General features: G+C 37.8%; 1 protein-coding gene across 3 annotated transcripts in view; it reads left to right on the top strand.

The window, feature by feature from the left end:
• Window positions 1-16,723, top strand: part of NF1 (neurofibromin 1) — a gene marked incomplete at both ends in the record, with an annotated part of 75,522 nt that overhangs the window by 13,816 nt on the left and 44,983 nt on the right. For 2 of the 3 annotated variants that reach the window (XM_079544993.1, XM_079544992.1), the window contains 20 exons: window positions 364-537; window positions 981-1,103; window positions 1,402-1,476; window positions 2,285-2,416; window positions 5,366-5,500; window positions 6,334-6,447; window positions 7,041-7,120; window positions 8,481-8,604; window positions 10,007-10,150; window positions 10,586-10,832; window positions 11,129-11,202; window positions 11,352-11,435; window positions 12,025-12,465; window positions 12,894-13,033; window positions 13,583-13,705; window positions 14,080-14,163; window positions 14,756-14,872; window positions 15,403-15,584; window positions 15,699-15,910; window positions 16,466-16,627. In XM_079544993.1, the coding sequence (XP_079401119.1) occupies window positions 364-537; window positions 981-1,103; window positions 1,402-1,476; window positions 2,285-2,416; window positions 5,366-5,500; window positions 6,334-6,447; window positions 7,041-7,120; window positions 8,481-8,604; window positions 10,007-10,150; window positions 10,586-10,832; window positions 11,129-11,202; window positions 11,352-11,435; window positions 12,025-12,465; window positions 12,894-13,033; window positions 13,583-13,705; window positions 14,080-14,163; window positions 14,756-14,872; window positions 15,403-15,584; window positions 15,699-15,910; window positions 16,466-16,627 (2,967 nt within the window). Of the gene's footprint in view, window positions 1-363; window positions 538-980; window positions 1,104-1,401; window positions 1,477-2,284; window positions 2,417-3,357; window positions 3,403-5,365; window positions 5,501-6,333; window positions 6,448-7,040; window positions 7,121-8,480; window positions 8,605-10,006; window positions 10,151-10,585; window positions 10,833-11,128; window positions 11,203-11,351; window positions 11,436-12,024; window positions 12,466-12,893; window positions 13,034-13,582; window positions 13,706-14,079; window positions 14,164-14,755; window positions 14,873-15,402; window positions 15,585-15,698; window positions 15,911-16,465; window positions 16,628-16,723 lie in introns of all 3 variants that reach the window. The other variant, XM_079544991.1, reaches the window with a different exon arrangement.

The following is a 16,723-nucleotide window of genomic DNA, read 5'->3' as shown; positions in this document are numbered from 1 at the left end:
TAGCATTTCTTCTAGCTGCTCTGTGTCGAACCGGTCTGAGTTTGTTCAGTGTGTGTAATGTGTGTTCTGTAATTGCAATACCTGCCGAAGGAGGATTTGGTGTGATTGCAAACATTCTTATTGTGAGTGAACCAGCATCTGATTTTATTGCATTCTGATTGCCCTCAATGATCCAAAATGAATGTGTAATACAGATAATGCTTCTCAAAAATGCTGCATCAAGTTGGTTTTTTGCAGCCCCGGTATTTGTGACTTCTATTCAGGAAATGCAACATTATATGGTTTAATACTTAAGTTTCTGAAAACTCTGATCACAGATTACCAAAGCTCTGATGATAACTGTTACCCACTTGAATTCTGCAGAAACTGTTCCTGGACAATCTCAGGAAAGCACTTGCAGGCCACAGTGGGAGCAGACAGCTGACTGAAAGTGCTGCTATTGCTTGTGTTAAACTGTGCAAAGCATCTACCTATATCAACTGGGAGGATAATTCTGTCATTTTCCTACTAGTGCAGTCCATGGTAGTAGATCTTAAGGTAAAACTATGTTTCCTAATTGCAATGAAGAAATTTGAATTTTAAATCTTCAAACTTCCCCTTAAATGAATGCCATGGTGTTCTTTAATGGAATGTTTTTTTTTTTTCTTTTTTTAAATTGCAGCATTTGATTGAGTTGTTGCAATTCTTAATTTCACTCCTTTTTTTTTATTTTGTTAATGCCCTGCTTTCTTCCTCCTGAAGTTTTGCATTCTTTTCTTCATTTAGTGCCTCACGGGTGAAGCCATGACACCTGGGTAATTTACTGACTACTTCAGTGCTTCCCCAAGGTGCCATGTCACAGCAGTAGATACTGTTTGAAATTTTTAGAGTAGAATACATGCTCCTTTTTTTCCCCCCATGTGATGTATTGAAAATAGACAAAAATAATCTTGGTGTCTCTCTTTTTTTCTTCTTTCTTTAACAAAAAAAAATGTATATAGAATTTGCTGTTTAATCCGAGCAAACCTTTTTCAAGAAGCAATCAGAATGCAGATGTAGACCTTATGATTGACTGCTTAGTTTCATGCTTCCGCATAAACCCGCATAATAACCAACACTTTAAGGTGAGAGCACAACGTTCTGGTAAGTCATTCTGCATACTGTCAGTGACTTGTAAATTATCAAAGATGTGCCAACAGCAGCTGGGAGTTGGTAAATAATTTCAGCTGTGTAAGTGTCCCTTAGTGATACATTACTTTGTGTTTTTATAAGTCTTTTCTTAGCCTGTTAGAGTTCCTTATTCTCATGTCTTTACATTTGACAATTTTGTCAATTTAATTAAAAGGCTCCAGTATGTTATTCAGTGTGGAATGAAAGGTATCAGAGAAAAAATGTGGCTTTTATGTATTATTTTCATTGCAGATCTGCTTGGCACAGAGTTCCCCATCAACATTTCATTATGTACTAGTAAATTCACTCCACCGAATAATCACAAATGTAAGTTCTGAAAATATTTAATCAGCCCAGCTATCTGTGGCTTCTGTTCAGATCCATAGCTGCTTCAACTTAAATCCGTGCCGCAGGAGTTGCTTGTTAATAGCCAAGCGTGTGCAAATGTTATTTCACACTGTCTGCTGGTTGGGTTCTCCATTTGAGAGGTTTTCCTGGTCAGTGTGAAAATGGAACCAGTCAGTGCTGAGCAGCCGCCCTACTGACGACATGGTGTCACTCCAGTTCGTTTGTCCCAGCATGATAATGAGAGCACTGTTTAAAAAAATTATTAGGCATTTTGAGAACTAGAGAAGAATGTGCTACAGTGGATGTGGTGTATCCAGAGGAAACATAAGGAAGTAATTTTAAATAAATTATATTGCTATGGTATTTGTACACTTTTAAATTAATGCTGTTTTACTTACGATTAATATGTTGAATAATACAGCTTTTTAGATATTATCAAGTGCTTAGGGCATCGCTTTTCTACTTTGCGTAGTGTATCAGAATGAGTTGAGCACATGTTGAGTGTTTATAGTATTATTAAGCTCTCTGTATCCTGAAATCCACTCTGGTTTCCCAGATTTTCAGTTTGTTTGTTCAGTAGTAAGCAGCTAACTTCGAGTTGTTGCTTCAGTTACAATTCATTTAAGACTGAAATGAAAGATCTGTAATAGTGTGCAAAACACTCATTTGTTATATTAAACATTTTAGAGGTCTAAGAATTGTGGAATAAATCCCAGAATCATATGTAAACCATGACATAAGTCATGTTATGGCACACCTGCTGAGCACTTCTGCATTTTCCTCCTAGTCTGCATTGGACTGGTGGCCCAGGATCGATGCTGTGTACTGCCATTCCGTGGAGCTTCGCAGCATGTTTAGTGAGACACTTCACAAAGCTATTCAGGGCTGTGGGGCACATCCAGCAATTCGCATGACTCCGGTAAGACTCGTCAACAAGTTGGTGAAACACAAACCTATCGCTTTTCCCATCTCTCCATTCCATGTTGGCTTTTTATTCATTAACTTTAGACTGGAAAGTAGAGGGGGGAAGAACATTACAATCCAAAAAGCAACAGAGAGCCATACATGCTCTGTAAACTTTCCAGGTCATGGTGTATTGACTAGCTGTTCCTATGCTGTAGTGACACATGCTTCTCCAGGTTTTGTTTCGTGCTGCTTTTAAACTGGCAACATAGAAGTAACTGTCCTCCGTGGCTAACCATTCATTTTACGTGTTCTTGCTGTGTGAATAGCTAGATAATATATCCAGTTCTGTTTAATCTGAAAAATGGAAGCATTCTGTATGTGAGGTTAATTTCTGAAAACCGGAATGCTTTTACCATGATTAGCACGATTATTACACTATTACCTCCTTTTATTTGTCTTGCTTGCTTTCTGATAGCAAGTTGACTGGTCTTGGTGACAGCATCAATGATAAAGATCTTTCAACATTGTGAAATGAAGTCAGTATTCTCGGTTGTCTTAGAAATCTTGAGTAAATTCAGATTTGTGGTTCGTCCAGATTTATTCAGTAAGTTCACACGCAACCGCATTTCCTTCTGATCTTTCTGTGTAGGACTCTGGATGTGTCACGTTAGCTCACTGATGTTCTGTATTGTCACAGTGTGTTGGATGTTTGTTTTTAGAAGAGCTAAAATTATGCATGAAAATACTACCGTTGGGCTTGTGATATGAAAGGAAAACAGTCAAAATGCCTTTAGTTGAAAGCTATAACTTGTTTAACTTGCTTTTTACATGTGTATGTTCATCTGTTGAGAAAATAGCAGGGGTGTTGTAGTGTCAACTCTGACATTGATTGGTGGTGCTTTGTCTTCTGCTTCTTATTTTCTATTCTTATTGGCTGCTGTCGCTCATGGTCAGATGCCAACCAGTCACTGTTTTGCATGGCAGTGGGCCTCTGTTGCTGTAAGTATGACCCATCGTAACTACCGCAGAAAAGCCTTTCGTTGCCCTGACTTTTCTGTGCATAGTTACTGCTGCAGTCACATCACTTCACTCGGACACAAAAGGTGGCTTTGCGTGGAGCACAGAACTGGAGGAGACTGCTTCTGCTGGTCTGGCAGTTGCAATGTCATCCCTTATACAAACTTGTTGCATTGGTAAAGGCTTTTTGTTGGATCTGTTCTGTTCTTTCTGCCCTCTACATTTCCATCACAACACTCTTCCAGAATCTCCCAGCTCTGTTGTTAGAACTGTTTTCTAATTTCCAGCCTAAACTTATTTATGTGTAACTTTATCCCCATGTGTTCTTGTTCACTGTTGTCTGCTAGCTTCAAACTGGTGTTTATCCCCCTGATGCCTGTGCAGACAGCAGTCGTGTCCCTGCCTTTAGCTTTGACAGTGTGAAGTAAATAAACACTTCATAGAAGCTGATCAGCTTCTTTTGCCAAGTGTCTGTTCTCCCTTACTGCAGCAAACTAAGATTTTGCACAGCATGAGTTAGCTCTACTAACATAGTATCAATTTCTTAATCAGATACTTTGTGTGGTAGATTTTATTCTATTTTCATATATATTCACTGGCCAGCAAAGTGGTGTGAGCTTTGAGCATTTCTGGAAGAATTGCATTTTACAATATTGTGTATATACTTTACTTCACTTGAGGATGATTTTGAGCTGGTTTATTTTACGTTCAAAATTAAAACTTGTTTTTTGTCTTCACTAAGCTTGTTACTGTTTGAGATTTTATCAAATAATAAATTAGATAATTGAAAAGCTGAGTTTCTAAAGTGTTCTGTCCTGTGCTGAATATCCACAGTCTTTTTTTGTGCAGTTTACTCTCGACTATTTTGGTAGCAGTAGGCAAAAATATTAGCTTAGTCCCTGGTGATGGAGTTTACAATTAATGAAAATATAAATTCTGTATGTTTACTGGAGACAGATAAAAATCCATGTTTGAGCATCCTGGGGTCCAGTACATGCAGTATATCTCGTATTTTTTTTAATACACATAGAGAGATAAATGAGTGTTTTTCACAGACACCAGCATTTGTCCAGATTATATTTGTTAAGGTGAAGATGCTGCAGTAGTTTGCTGTGCAACAAGATTGTTCACTCTGAAGTGTTGTGCGTGCTGTGGGGTCGAAGCATGTTCTCAGTTTCGGAAATCCTTATGTTGAGTGACATCCCTACGCACTGACTGCACAGCCAGCACTGTGTGACTGTTAGTGAGGTGCATTGGTCATGCTGGGTTCTGTTGTGAATGGCAGTGCTGGAACGTGCTGCCATTCACAGTGGAGTCGAGTCAGAATTCCTTATGAGTTGCTGATACAAACTTTATAGTGCCCTCCATTTCAGATGAGGGTGTTGAGTGGTGCAGGGACAATTCCTGGTTTTTCAAATGGAACTAGCATTTTTTAATGAAAAGATGCACTATGTGCTTTGAGAACTGAAAGGCACTCTCTTTTCAGATGTCACATAGATGAAAATGCCTTAATCCAGACTGTAACTATGACAGAAAATAGTGTGTGTTGCCTTTGGAAAATAAAAATTCCCTACCCTCTCATGTATTCAGGTTTATTTGTGATCTTTTTTTCCTCTCAGAACAGCTGAAATAGCTCTAAATTTTTATTATTTCTTCTACATGTTTCATTTGTATAGTTTGTCTTATCCTGAGCTTTCCTCATGTCCACCTGCAGCTCACTAAAGTATTTATTAAGTAAACTTTACAGATGTAATAGTGATAGCATATGCATATTTAACGGGGAATTTTTAAGCAGAAGTCCATGCAACTGTACTTGAGTGAATTGAATGTACTTTTTAGCTGTTTCATGAGTCATAGATAATGTAAACAATAATGCTTCATAAGTTTAGTTGCAACTTCTACGTATAGTTCCTTGCTGGCTATAACTGCTTTTTCCTCCTGTCAGAGTCTTACGTTTAAAGAGAAAATGACAAGCCTTAAGTTTAAAGAAAAGCCTACTGACTTGGAAACCAAAAGCTACAAGTTCCTGCTCTTATCCTTGGTAAAACTGATCCATGCTGATCCAAAGCTTTTGCTGTGTGTAAGTATATTGAATATTTCATTCAAATAGTAGAATTTCATTTTGAAGTTCCTAAATGAATAAAAATTAGAAATATACCCATGACATCTAGGATACTTCCCTGCTCATTCTTTTCATCTGAACTGTCAAAACAAAAAGACAACAAGAAAAATGAAGCATCTTACAGAACCAGAGGGGAACACAATGAAAGGGAACATACAGCTGTGTAACTGAAGGGAGAAAGAAGGGATTACAGTCCTTGTTTCAGTGACCAGAAAAATGGATGCTTTCTTAGTTCTTTCTTAGTTCCTTACAGCTTTCAGTTACTGTTGTTCGTGGTGTTGAGTAAAAGAAGAATTAGGGCAAGCATTCTTTAAAATAGATATGTAAAATTACTAAAGATTCACTCTGATGTGAAAGAGAACCGTAACTTAATAAGCCTTATGTTTGAAAGTGCTTTCTTGTGGATTCATGTCAGAATGAATGTTCTGTTCTTTACAGTATTACTCTGTGACTAAATCTTGTACATCAAATCTGAAATATCAGAAGTAAACTGAGTATTGATCAAATGTCTGCACGTGGAGGGCGTGGGAATGCAGTGCTGCCAAAAGTAGGGTAGTATGAGCATCTAACCAGTGCGCTAAGCATTTTCCTTCTGTCTGGTCTGTTTGTTGTTTAATTTAAATAGATTTCTATTATGTCAGAGATATAATATGGGGTGTCATGGCTGCTGCGCTATTAAAGATGTGGAAATCCTCTAGTTTAGTTACAAAAATTACTGTTTATCAGTCAGTAGCATGGTCAGTCATTGACAAGCTTTGCTTCTTAAACTTGCTTTCATTTTCGCTATTTAGAATCCAAGGAAGCAAGGGCCTGAGACACAAGGCAGCACTGCTGAATTAATTACAGGCCTTGTACAACTCGTTCCACAGTCCAGTATGCCAGATATAGCACAAGAAGCCATGGAGGTAAGAGGTGAATGTTCTCTATGCCAGATGGTTCGTACAGGCTGTGCTGGACAAACTGGGGCTTTTCTAGAAGCCCTGGTAGGTATTGATCAGCTATGAAGTTGTTTTAGAGATGTGTCTCTATTGGTCTTTTGCTAAATGTCTCCTGCATTAAAAGTTTTACAGGAGAGACCTAGAGGGGAAGTTTCAAAACACAGCCATTCGGGTTGCCAGTCGGTGGCTGCCTTACATCTCCTAAGACATTTTGTTCTGCCCTGGCATCGATCAAACAGAGTTTGACAGTTCCTCTGCTCCTCTGTTGCGCTCTGCACAGCCCGATTGGGCTCGTAGGTGCTTGTCTCAGTTTTGGTGATTGTTCACAAATAAGCACTTAGCAATAGATTCTGACCATTGTCTATCAAAGCCTTTGGTTGTGCAGGGAATGGTTACAAAGAGGAAAGTATTTTCCTGGCCTTGGAGAAGAGCTTTAACTAAAGAAATCTTGTAGTCACCATTAGAGGCTTATATACATAGGACTGCTTGAACAAATGTCTGCAGTAAATGTTAAAATACAAACTTATCTGAAGTGAGATGCTGTTTTGTTTTGAATTTAGGCCTTGCTAGTTCTTCACCAGTTAGACAGCATTGACTTATGGAATCCTGATGCACCTATAGAAACATTCTGGGAAATTAGGTAAGTTAACTTTTGTAAGTAAGAGGAATGGGTTTTGATTTCTCTTCTTTTTTGCAATAGCTGTGAATAGTTCAGAAAGCTGTGTAACATCAGCGTGAATTGGCACTCTGTTAAAGCATTTTTCTCCTGACAAAGCTGCCTTATGCAATTTGAATTCTAACAAAAATATCCACAAGTGTTTTGCAGGCTTTCTTAACAATTCTCTTCAGCGTGCTGTTGAGGAGTAGCAATGATTGTTGATAGAAAAAGTTAAAGGCTTTATCCCTGCATGCAAGTGTTTGTTGTTTGAATTCTGTTGTATTTGTGTGGACTGAGGGAGGATAATGCTAAGCAATTCTAGAAGTGTGGATTTACTGATCTTGACTTTGAAATCCTCAGCTAAAGAAAGTAGTAGTTGACCCTGACCTGTGGTTTCCATTTGTCTTTCTTGTGTGTTTAAAGAATTTTTATTGGTAAATTGTCTTGCTTTTTATAACTTCACAGCAGCTGTTGCAGTTGATTTATTGGAGAATACTAAGGTAAACAAAGTTGCAAAAAAGTCAGTTAAAAAAGAGCTGAACCAAAAACTAAGGAGCCTGTAAACTCAGAATTCTAAGAACTGCGTGAGCTGGCCAACTCAGCTCATTCTCTTCTCAGAAGAGAATTTGGTGATCTCTTCCAGTTTGGTACAGGAGGTTGTTTTGGAAGGAAGCCTGAAGTCTAGGTGGTACACTTTCACTAGCATCAACAAATGGGCCTGCATGACTGCTAGAGGTGGCTCTAAGGGCTTATTATGGGATAGTTCTGGGGCTGAGTCCTACCTAGCTGGGCGATAACAAACTCATTACTGTAATTTAGTAGTAGAAATGAATCTGTGGTCTGTTTGGGCTGGGGGAGAAACCCTTTAAAATTGACACTAATTTGGACCCTTTGGCAGTTTTAACAGAGAGTGTGAGGCCTGAATGGATATGAAGGAGGAACATCCCTAGATGTGTTCCTTCCAGAACAGAGTTGAGACACGTTATCAGAGCAGTGTAGGTAAACTTGTACTGCCACTGTCTGTGCTGTATCTGTTCTGTGGATAAATGGAGGACTTCTGAATCGACGGCCCTGGAGTGTGGACTTCTAGCAAGTACCCAGATTGCTTAACTTCCTCTAGGGAACTGCTGAGGCCATTTGGGTGGTGGGAAGGGTCAGAGGGGATTATGTCATTTGAAGTACACACCTATATCATATCTATTATACAGGTTAAAAGAAGGTGTTAGCACATCTGTAGGACATTCATGCCAGTCGTCTACTTCTATGTAAAATGTAGCGATAACTTTTTCAAATATTTTGTTGTTAGATGATAAAGTTAATGCTTCATTTCATTTTGCTGCAGTTCACAAATGCTTTTTTATATCTGCAAGAAATTAACCAGTCATCAGATGCTCAGCAGTACAGAAATCCTCAAGTGGCTGCGAGAGATTCTCATCTGTAGGAATAAATTTCTTCTAAAAAATAAAGTACGTAAATATCCGTTTTGTCACTCCCTTTGTTAGGTTATTTTTATGATTGGAGGAGTGTTAGTGGCTACACTTGCACTTTCTGTTTTCTGATTTCCACCAAGAGAAAAATGCTTTGTCTTCTGTCATCTGTGAGACAATGCTGTGAGGCATCTGTGATTAGAACCCTTAGCTGAAGTTAGGGTGAGGATTCAGCTACATGGATTGTTTTACTTTCCCTGAAAATGGTTTTCCAAAACCTCAGTTATTTCTGAGGAGGTGATGCCTTGCACTTATTTCCCTAATACAGGGGAAATGGTCTGCAAGAGGAGAGAGAGGGGAGGATGGTTATGAGAAAATGCACTTCATTGAGCTTGTGTTCAGCCTTGTCCTAGAACTCACTTGCTTCTTTCAAATACTAAGAGACTTCTTCCGAGCTGAACACACTTTGAACTCTGTACCTGCTAGAATTAAAACCAGACTTTTTTAATTGAAGGCCTATTACTGAAAATAAAGAGTTTGTTTTTTTCTGTCTGGCTTGGAAGTAGATATATTAACATGAGAAGATGTCATGTGTGATATGTGACATGCTTAAATGTCCATTGTACCAAGAGCATTTTTATCTTTAAATGATCTTCTTTCTCTTTTCAACATTGGTAGCTGTTACTGATGGAGACTTTGAGTTTGTTTTGATGCTGAGTGGTAGGCTTTTTTCTTTATCTTCAACATAATGTACATTTGTAAAATATCTCATACTGCAGCTCAGGACTATGGGCATTCTGGCTTTTTATGAATTTGGGAAGACGTTTGTATTTTGCCTTGAAGTAGGAATCAGCTGTCCTTGAGACACAGAGTTGCTTAAGATTGTAATCCTGCTTTCAGTAGAGAAGAACTTAGTTGTTAGAAATCTCTTCCTTCGTAATGCTCAGAGGATGATTATTAATATCAGGATAAGAAAAAGATAATAATTGTTTCCAGAGCTCTGCTTCATGCTCTTGGTTTTTACTTTTTATGTTAAAATATCAAGTGTATAGAGAATTATAGTGCTGCTGAGCTTGGCTTCTTTAGACTGAATTACATTTAAACTATAATTATGTTGGTATGTGTTCTGTGTAGTAAAACCAAGAAACCTATTGGGATTTCAGGGGCAGGCCCAAGGAAGGGAGGAGAAGGCATAGTGTGCTTGCTTCAAGGTGATGCATTTTGAAGATGGTTCTCAAAATACTTCGTTTTCTTAAGGGAAAGCATCATTCTAAGATACTGTTCATGTGGGTGTATTTATGAGGCCCTCTTAGAGCACCAGTGTGAAAGATACATTGTAAATTCTGAGGAGCTTTTCCCCTTGATAAGGTAGTGCCATGTCCTGAATCATATTGTTTTAAAAGATAAGGTGGTTTATTATTTTTCTTTCTTTTCTTCGTAGCAATCAGACAGAACTTCCTGTCACTTCCTCTTCCTGTATGATGTCTCTGGAGGTGGAACCAGTCAGATGTCCCTTGACCATGAAGAGATGATGCGCTGTGCTCCTGGAGCCACCCTCAGGAAAGGGAAAGGAAATTCTTCCATGGTGAGTAACATAAACCTGAAATCTCACCTTTTGAACTATTGCGTGCAGTTGAAATGTACTGCAAAAAATCAAAATATCAAACATTTCAGTAAGGTATGCCATTGGACAGACAAGGTTTTCTGATCTACTCTTTAGCTGCAGGAAAAAGTGAAATGATATTTTGAATATCTTCTATGAGCAAAAAAAATTGTTTATTGGCACACAATTTTCTAGCATCAGTGGGACTTCCATAAGTACATGAAGGTAGTCATGAAGGTTGTTTCTTGCCACTTTGTTTATGCAGTGTCATGTACAATAGAGTTCTGATCTCGGTTAGGACTGTTCATTCTCCTGGAATAAAAGCAAATTTGAGAAGGATCTTGGATAAAGTTAAATTATAGGAAAGCTGTCATACTCCTAAGCAATATTACCAAATTTGGAATTTTGTTTCCCAAGGAAAGTACAGCAGGATGCAGTGGAACACCTATTTGTCGCCAGGCCCAAACAAAATTGGAAGTCGCCTTATACATGTTTTTGTGGAGTCCGGATATTGAGGCAGTCCTTGTTGCAATGTCCTGTTTCCGTCACCTCTGTGAGGAAGCAGATATCAGATGTGGAGTAGATGAAGTTTCAGTTCATAATTTTTTGCCAAACTACAACACTTTCATGGAGTTTGCATCTGTTAGCAATATGATGTCAACAGGTAGGAATGATGAATCTGATAAATATCTTTGCCCCTGGGTAATAAGGCTGTTGGGATTGAAATTCTTTGAATAAGATTCTTGATTCAAGTGTAACTCTTGCTTTCATTGAAATAGGTGGAACAAAATGGGAATTTGGGTGTCTGTGATGATGTGAAAGTGTGACAGGAGAACCTTTTTTGAAACACTTTAAGGGGTTATGTTCCTCTTGCTAATTTAAAAATTACTTTCAAAGATCTCATATTTGATGCAGGTCGCTTTTCAGAAACCTGTTTGATAAATATTCTGTTCTTTGTAGGGAGAGCAGCTCTTCAGAAAAGAGTGATGGCTTTATTAAGACGTATTGAACATCCAACTGCAGGGAACACAGAGGTAAACTTTATAATAAACTTATATACATATCTGTTGGTTTTGTGTTTTTTTTGTTGCTGTTGGTTGATATGGGTTGGTTTTTTTTGAACACAGAAAAGGCTGTTGTTTCAAGTAATTTTGAAGTTAAATCTTGATATGTCTTATTTTAGGCTTGGGAGGATACACATGCAAAATGGGAACAAGCTACAAAACTAATCCTTAACTATCCGAAGACCAAAATGGAAGATGGGCAGGTGACTATGATTTTTCCATAGGTTCAACACTTAGAAATTCAAAGTAAATATTTAAATTTATGTATTTTAAGGAATTTATCTTTAACTTAGGCAGCTAGTTCTCTAGAAGGATGTGAGTTCCATGACAGTATTCCAGAAATCAGTCCTCTGTGCCCACTGATGAGAGAAATAATTTTACTTAAATTGTAAGACAGATGGAGTCTAAACTTATGAAGTGAAAAGAATACTCTGGAATACTACCAGAGAAATTGTGCAGTCCTTTCCACTGAAAGGTTGTTTTGTTTTTTTTTTAAAGGGAAACAAAAAGCTGCTGGCAGTCATCACTTAAATATGCTCTATCCTGGTATTCAGCAGGGAGTTACAACCCGCTTTGGGCCACTTTTAGCCTTGTTTTTTCAACTTCTTCAAAAATAGTTCCCCTGGATACATTTCTTTTACGGCCAAAATAAACTGCAAAAGGCAAATCTTAAAAAACTGTTGAGACTGGAATTTTAAATGGCAGGATTCGATATGGAATGCTTTCAAATTCTGATCTCTCTGTTATTTTTGCTTAATTGAAGAGACTTCATCTCGAGTTGTTCTTTTTCAGGTTACTGAGAGTCTTCATAAGACAATTGTGAAGAGGCGAATGTCGCATGTTAGTGGGGGAGGCTCCATAGACTTGTCTGACACAGATTCTCTTCAGGAATGGATCAACATGACAGGATTCCTCTGTGCCCTCGGAGGAGTGTGCCTGCAGCATCGTAGCAATGCAGGATTAGCAACCTACAGTCCACCCATGGGCCCAATCAATGAGCGTAAGGGCTCCATGATATCTATGGTATCCACTGAGGGAAATGCAGAGACTCCTGTTAGCAAATTCATAGATCGATTATTGACTCTGATGGTCTGTAACCATGAGAAGGTGGGACTGCAAATACGGACTAATATTAAAGATCTGGTGGGTTTGGAGTTGAGTCCAGCACTTTATCCAATGCTATTTAACAAATTGAAGAATACCATCAGCAAGTTTTTTGATTCTCAAGGACAGGTAAAGTGTTTCCTTCACATTTGTATCTTAATAAAAAGCATCAGTCTTGTCTTTCACATTGGTAATTGAAATGAGGTGTCAGTTCGTGGTTTGTACAAAAGATCTGCTAATGTTGTGACTGTTTGAGAGCATGCCTCTGTAATTTTTGTATTTGATTCCAAGTTGTATTTAGCATAAAGTTATTAAAAATATTTTTGAGTTCTTAGTAAACTCTTAAACAACAGAACCTGTGAGAATGTTCTCAGAATCTCTAAGATTGGTTAGTGTTAACCTGTTTTAATAATGACATACGTTAACGTTCTTTTGCTCAAGTGATAATTGAAAAATGCCTGTCTGTTAGATTTTGAAATTCTGCAGTATATTTGATAAACAGCTGCCCCCCTTTTTTTTTCTGTCCATAATTAAGACCAGAAACTTTCTTCCTGTAGGTTTTGTTAACTGAGACCAACACACAATTTGTAGAACAAACCATTGCTATAATGAAGAACTTGCTTGACAATCATACAGAAGGGAGCTCAGAACATCTTGGACAAGCTAGTATTGAGACAATGATGCTAAACCTGGTTAGGTAAGAAACCTTCTTGCCTTTCCCATACAAAGTAATGTGTTTACAGAGGAAAATTAGACTCTTTTATTTCATACCTTTGCTTACATCCATCAAGGAAGTTGACTGCGGTCCCCTTTCTTAGGGTCCTAAAAGGTTCACTAATCATGGAGACTGGTTATACTGTAGTGTTAAGTGAACTGATGGAAGGTGACTTTTTTGTTTATCAGAACCAACCATTCTATAGCTCACCTCCTTTTCTGGAAGTATTCCTTCATTCTTTTATATGCAGTTGTGACAGTGGTTGGCAGTCAGTTGATGGGCAGGTTTCTGTTCAGTTTTGTACTGATAGGAAATTTTTTGACCAGAAGAAATTTGATACCCATCTTTAGCTGATATATAAAGGTTGTTTTCCTCACTTGGTAAAAAGATTAGCCCAAACACTTGCTGATCTTTTATGCAGGTCCATTGCATGTAGGTTTTGAGATGAAGCTGAAAAGATGTATGAGATGCGTGGGTCGTTTTTTATGCACCATGAAGTATCTGCTTCACCTTTTTGCTGTTTGTCCCCAGGTATGTGCGTGTGCTTGGGAACTTGGTACATGCGATTCAAATAAAAACTAAGCTCTGTCAGTTGGTGGAAGTAATGATGGAGCGGAGGGATGACCTTTCATTCTGCCAAGAAATGAAATTTAGGTAAGTAAAGTATTTAGGAAAGAGTAAACATGTTCAAGTGTAATTCTGTTCCGCTACGTGTGTGTTTGTGTAAAAAAACCAACGCTTTTTCATAACAGTCCTTGTCCTCAAATTAATAATTTAGAATCTGGTGCTACATTAAGTTTTTGTTTTGATTTTGGGGATGCTAAATGTATGTTTAAAAAAAAAACAAAAGAAATCTGCACGTAATGCTGGATGGAGTATTTGTTGGTCCACTAAAATGTTGCTGTGTGATGATTCAAATAGGAATTTGTAATAATTCAGAGGAGGTAAACGGTAGTGAGTGTGCTTGAGGAAATAGATTGTTGTTTAAAAACCAAAAGCTAGCAATTTTGTATGTGCATATTTTACAGGAACAAAATGGTGGAGTATTTGACAGACTGGGTTATGGGAACATCTAATCAAGCAACAGATGAAGATGTGAAGTGTTTGACAAGGTATGGAAGGATGCTGTTTTGCTGATTCTGAAATGCTGATGGTGTTTTTGGTGACATTTGATATACGTGGATCAGCTGGACCGTGTGGAATTTCTTTAGTGCTTGTAATTTTAAGGAAAATGCCAAAACTGAAACTTAATTTTTTGATGGGCAGCAACAGGATAATATTTAATGCATACATTCACTGGCATGGCTCCTGAGGGCTCTTTCAAAGTGTTCCAATTTCTATTCAGTTCTTCTTAATACAATTTCTGATTTAGCATTAGGATTGTTAGTTTTAATTTATGAAGTTAGTTTGTCCTATGATACATTATAAAGTCATAAAAAATTAGTGTTAAATGTTTTTAGTGACATACTTGCTTTTCAGTTGTTGCCCTTTAATAATGTGTTGCTTGAACCTGTTCTGCATTATGTGGTTGCGTTTTCCTGCTGGACAGAATGCGGACCTTATTCTGGTAGACTTTTCAGCTACAATTAGGTGCATAAGTGGAAGACTTGGTGCATGAAGAGAAATCTTCAGGTGGGAGCAGAGACCAATCCTGCTGAAATCTGAAATGATTCACAGCTTTTTTTTTTTTTTTTTCTTTCCCAGAGATTTGGACCAAGCAAGTATGGAAGCAGTGGTCTCTCTTCTCGCTGGGCTTCCATTACAGCCTGAAGAAGGAGATGGTGTTGAGTTGATGGAAGCCAAATCTCAGTTATTTCTTAAGTAAATAGTGACTTCTAACTATTTTTATTATACAGTGGCTCCAAGTACATGCACCATATAATTTTTTTTACTACAAACTATGGTTTTTTTCTTCTAGCTGAATAAATTTAATTGTCCAAAGTTACCTCATACGTTCACCATTTTACCCATCTGTCTCCTATGTTAATGGAAACATGTTTGTTTAGAAAACAATTATTAGGTTTGGTTTTGTTTCCCCTTAACATAGATATATCTTTAACTCATGGGAGAGGGATTAACTGGGTTTGAAATTGCATTTGGCTGTGAAGGTGCACCTGTGAAATTCAGTTACTTGATCTGAGGAATTTGTATACGTGTTTCTTGGGCATTGCCTTCCTGTTGTTTCAACATATTCTTAGACAATTCAGACAGTACTACAAAAAAAGATTATTTGGAGCATGCATGGGATTCTTTTTTGAAGGCTTATGGTTTATTTGTTTTTGTGTGCAAATCTTCATAGTGTTGCCTTCATATAATCTTTCAATGATCCAAATCGTTCTCTTTTCCTTTAGGTATTTCACACTGTTTATGAACCTTCTGAATGACTGTAGTGAAGTTGAAGATGAAAGTGCTCAAACAGGTGGCAGGAAACGTGGGATGTCCCGAAGACTGGCTTCGCTCCGGCACTGCACTGTTCTCGCCATGTCAAACTTACTCAATGCAAATGTGGACAGTGGCCTTATGCATTCAATAGGTAATGTAGTTGGAGAAAACCCCGTGATTATGTATTCCATTTATTTTTACATGTTTTTTAGTCACTTTATTGGATTATTATTATTATTATTTTTTTTTTTTTTTTTTAAATGAGGCTTGGGCTATCATAAAGACCTCCAGACAAGAGCTACGTTTATGGAAGTCCTCACCAAAATTCTACAGCAGGGAACAGAATTTGATACGTTAGCAGAAACAGTGCTGGCAGATCGGTTTGAGAGGCTGGTGGAGTTGGTTACGATGATGGGTGATCAGGGAGAGCTCCCTATTGCTATGGCTTTAGCGAACGTGGTGCCTTGTTCTCAGTGGGTGAGTTGATTCATGTGTTTTATTTCCTATATTTTTTGAAAATAACAAGACTTGAAATAATTAGTGCAAACACTTTTGAAGTGTAACAGGGCCCACCAAAGTGAGATTAGACCTCTGTTTTGTAATAGTTAGCTTTTCTGAGTATATTCTGAAAAAATGTATTCAGTTTTAAGAGATCTTAATTACAAACCAGAGTTTTATTTTGAATTTTAGTTGATGTCTAAGTAATTTTATATGCAGTTATTATGTATTTGTTTTCATTGATGTTACTTGTTACAGATTGTGTGCTATAATGCGGAAGAACAAAACTCTATTTGCTCCTCTGTGGAGATTTTAGCAAGATTAATTGGTCCTTGTTATACAGCTTATCTATCTGGACCTTCTGAAATTGCATGAGGAGTTACAATGGAAGAGATTTTTACACAGTAGCATAGGGAAGATTAAAGAAAGGGTTGTCTGTGCTTAACTGGATATTTCCATGCAAATAGCAAATTTAAAGCATTCGTGTATTGCTGTAACTGGGTGCTCAGATGAATGTTGCCTTGATTCTTTCAGGATGAGCTAGCTCGTGTTCTGGTCACACTCTTTGATTCCCGGCACTTGCTCTACCAGCTACTTTGGAACATGTTTTCAAAGGAGGTTGAGCTAGCAGATTCCATGCAGACACTCTTCCGAGGAAACAGCTTAGCTAGTAAAATAATGACTTTTTGTTTTAAGGTATGTTGTCTAACCTTTCTTTCTGCTGCAAATCACGTCTACAACAGGAAGGGTTTAGTAATACAAAAATACAAAGCTAACCACCTGCGGTGTCAA

This window comes from Tetrao urogallus, assembly GCF_951394365.1.
Source record: "Tetrao urogallus genome assembly, chromosome: 20".
Lineage (NCBI taxonomy): Eukaryota > Metazoa > Chordata > Aves > Galliformes > Phasianidae > Tetrao > Tetrao urogallus.
Note: the sequence above shows the minus strand (reverse complement) of the source record. Positions and strands in the feature narration are given on the sequence as shown.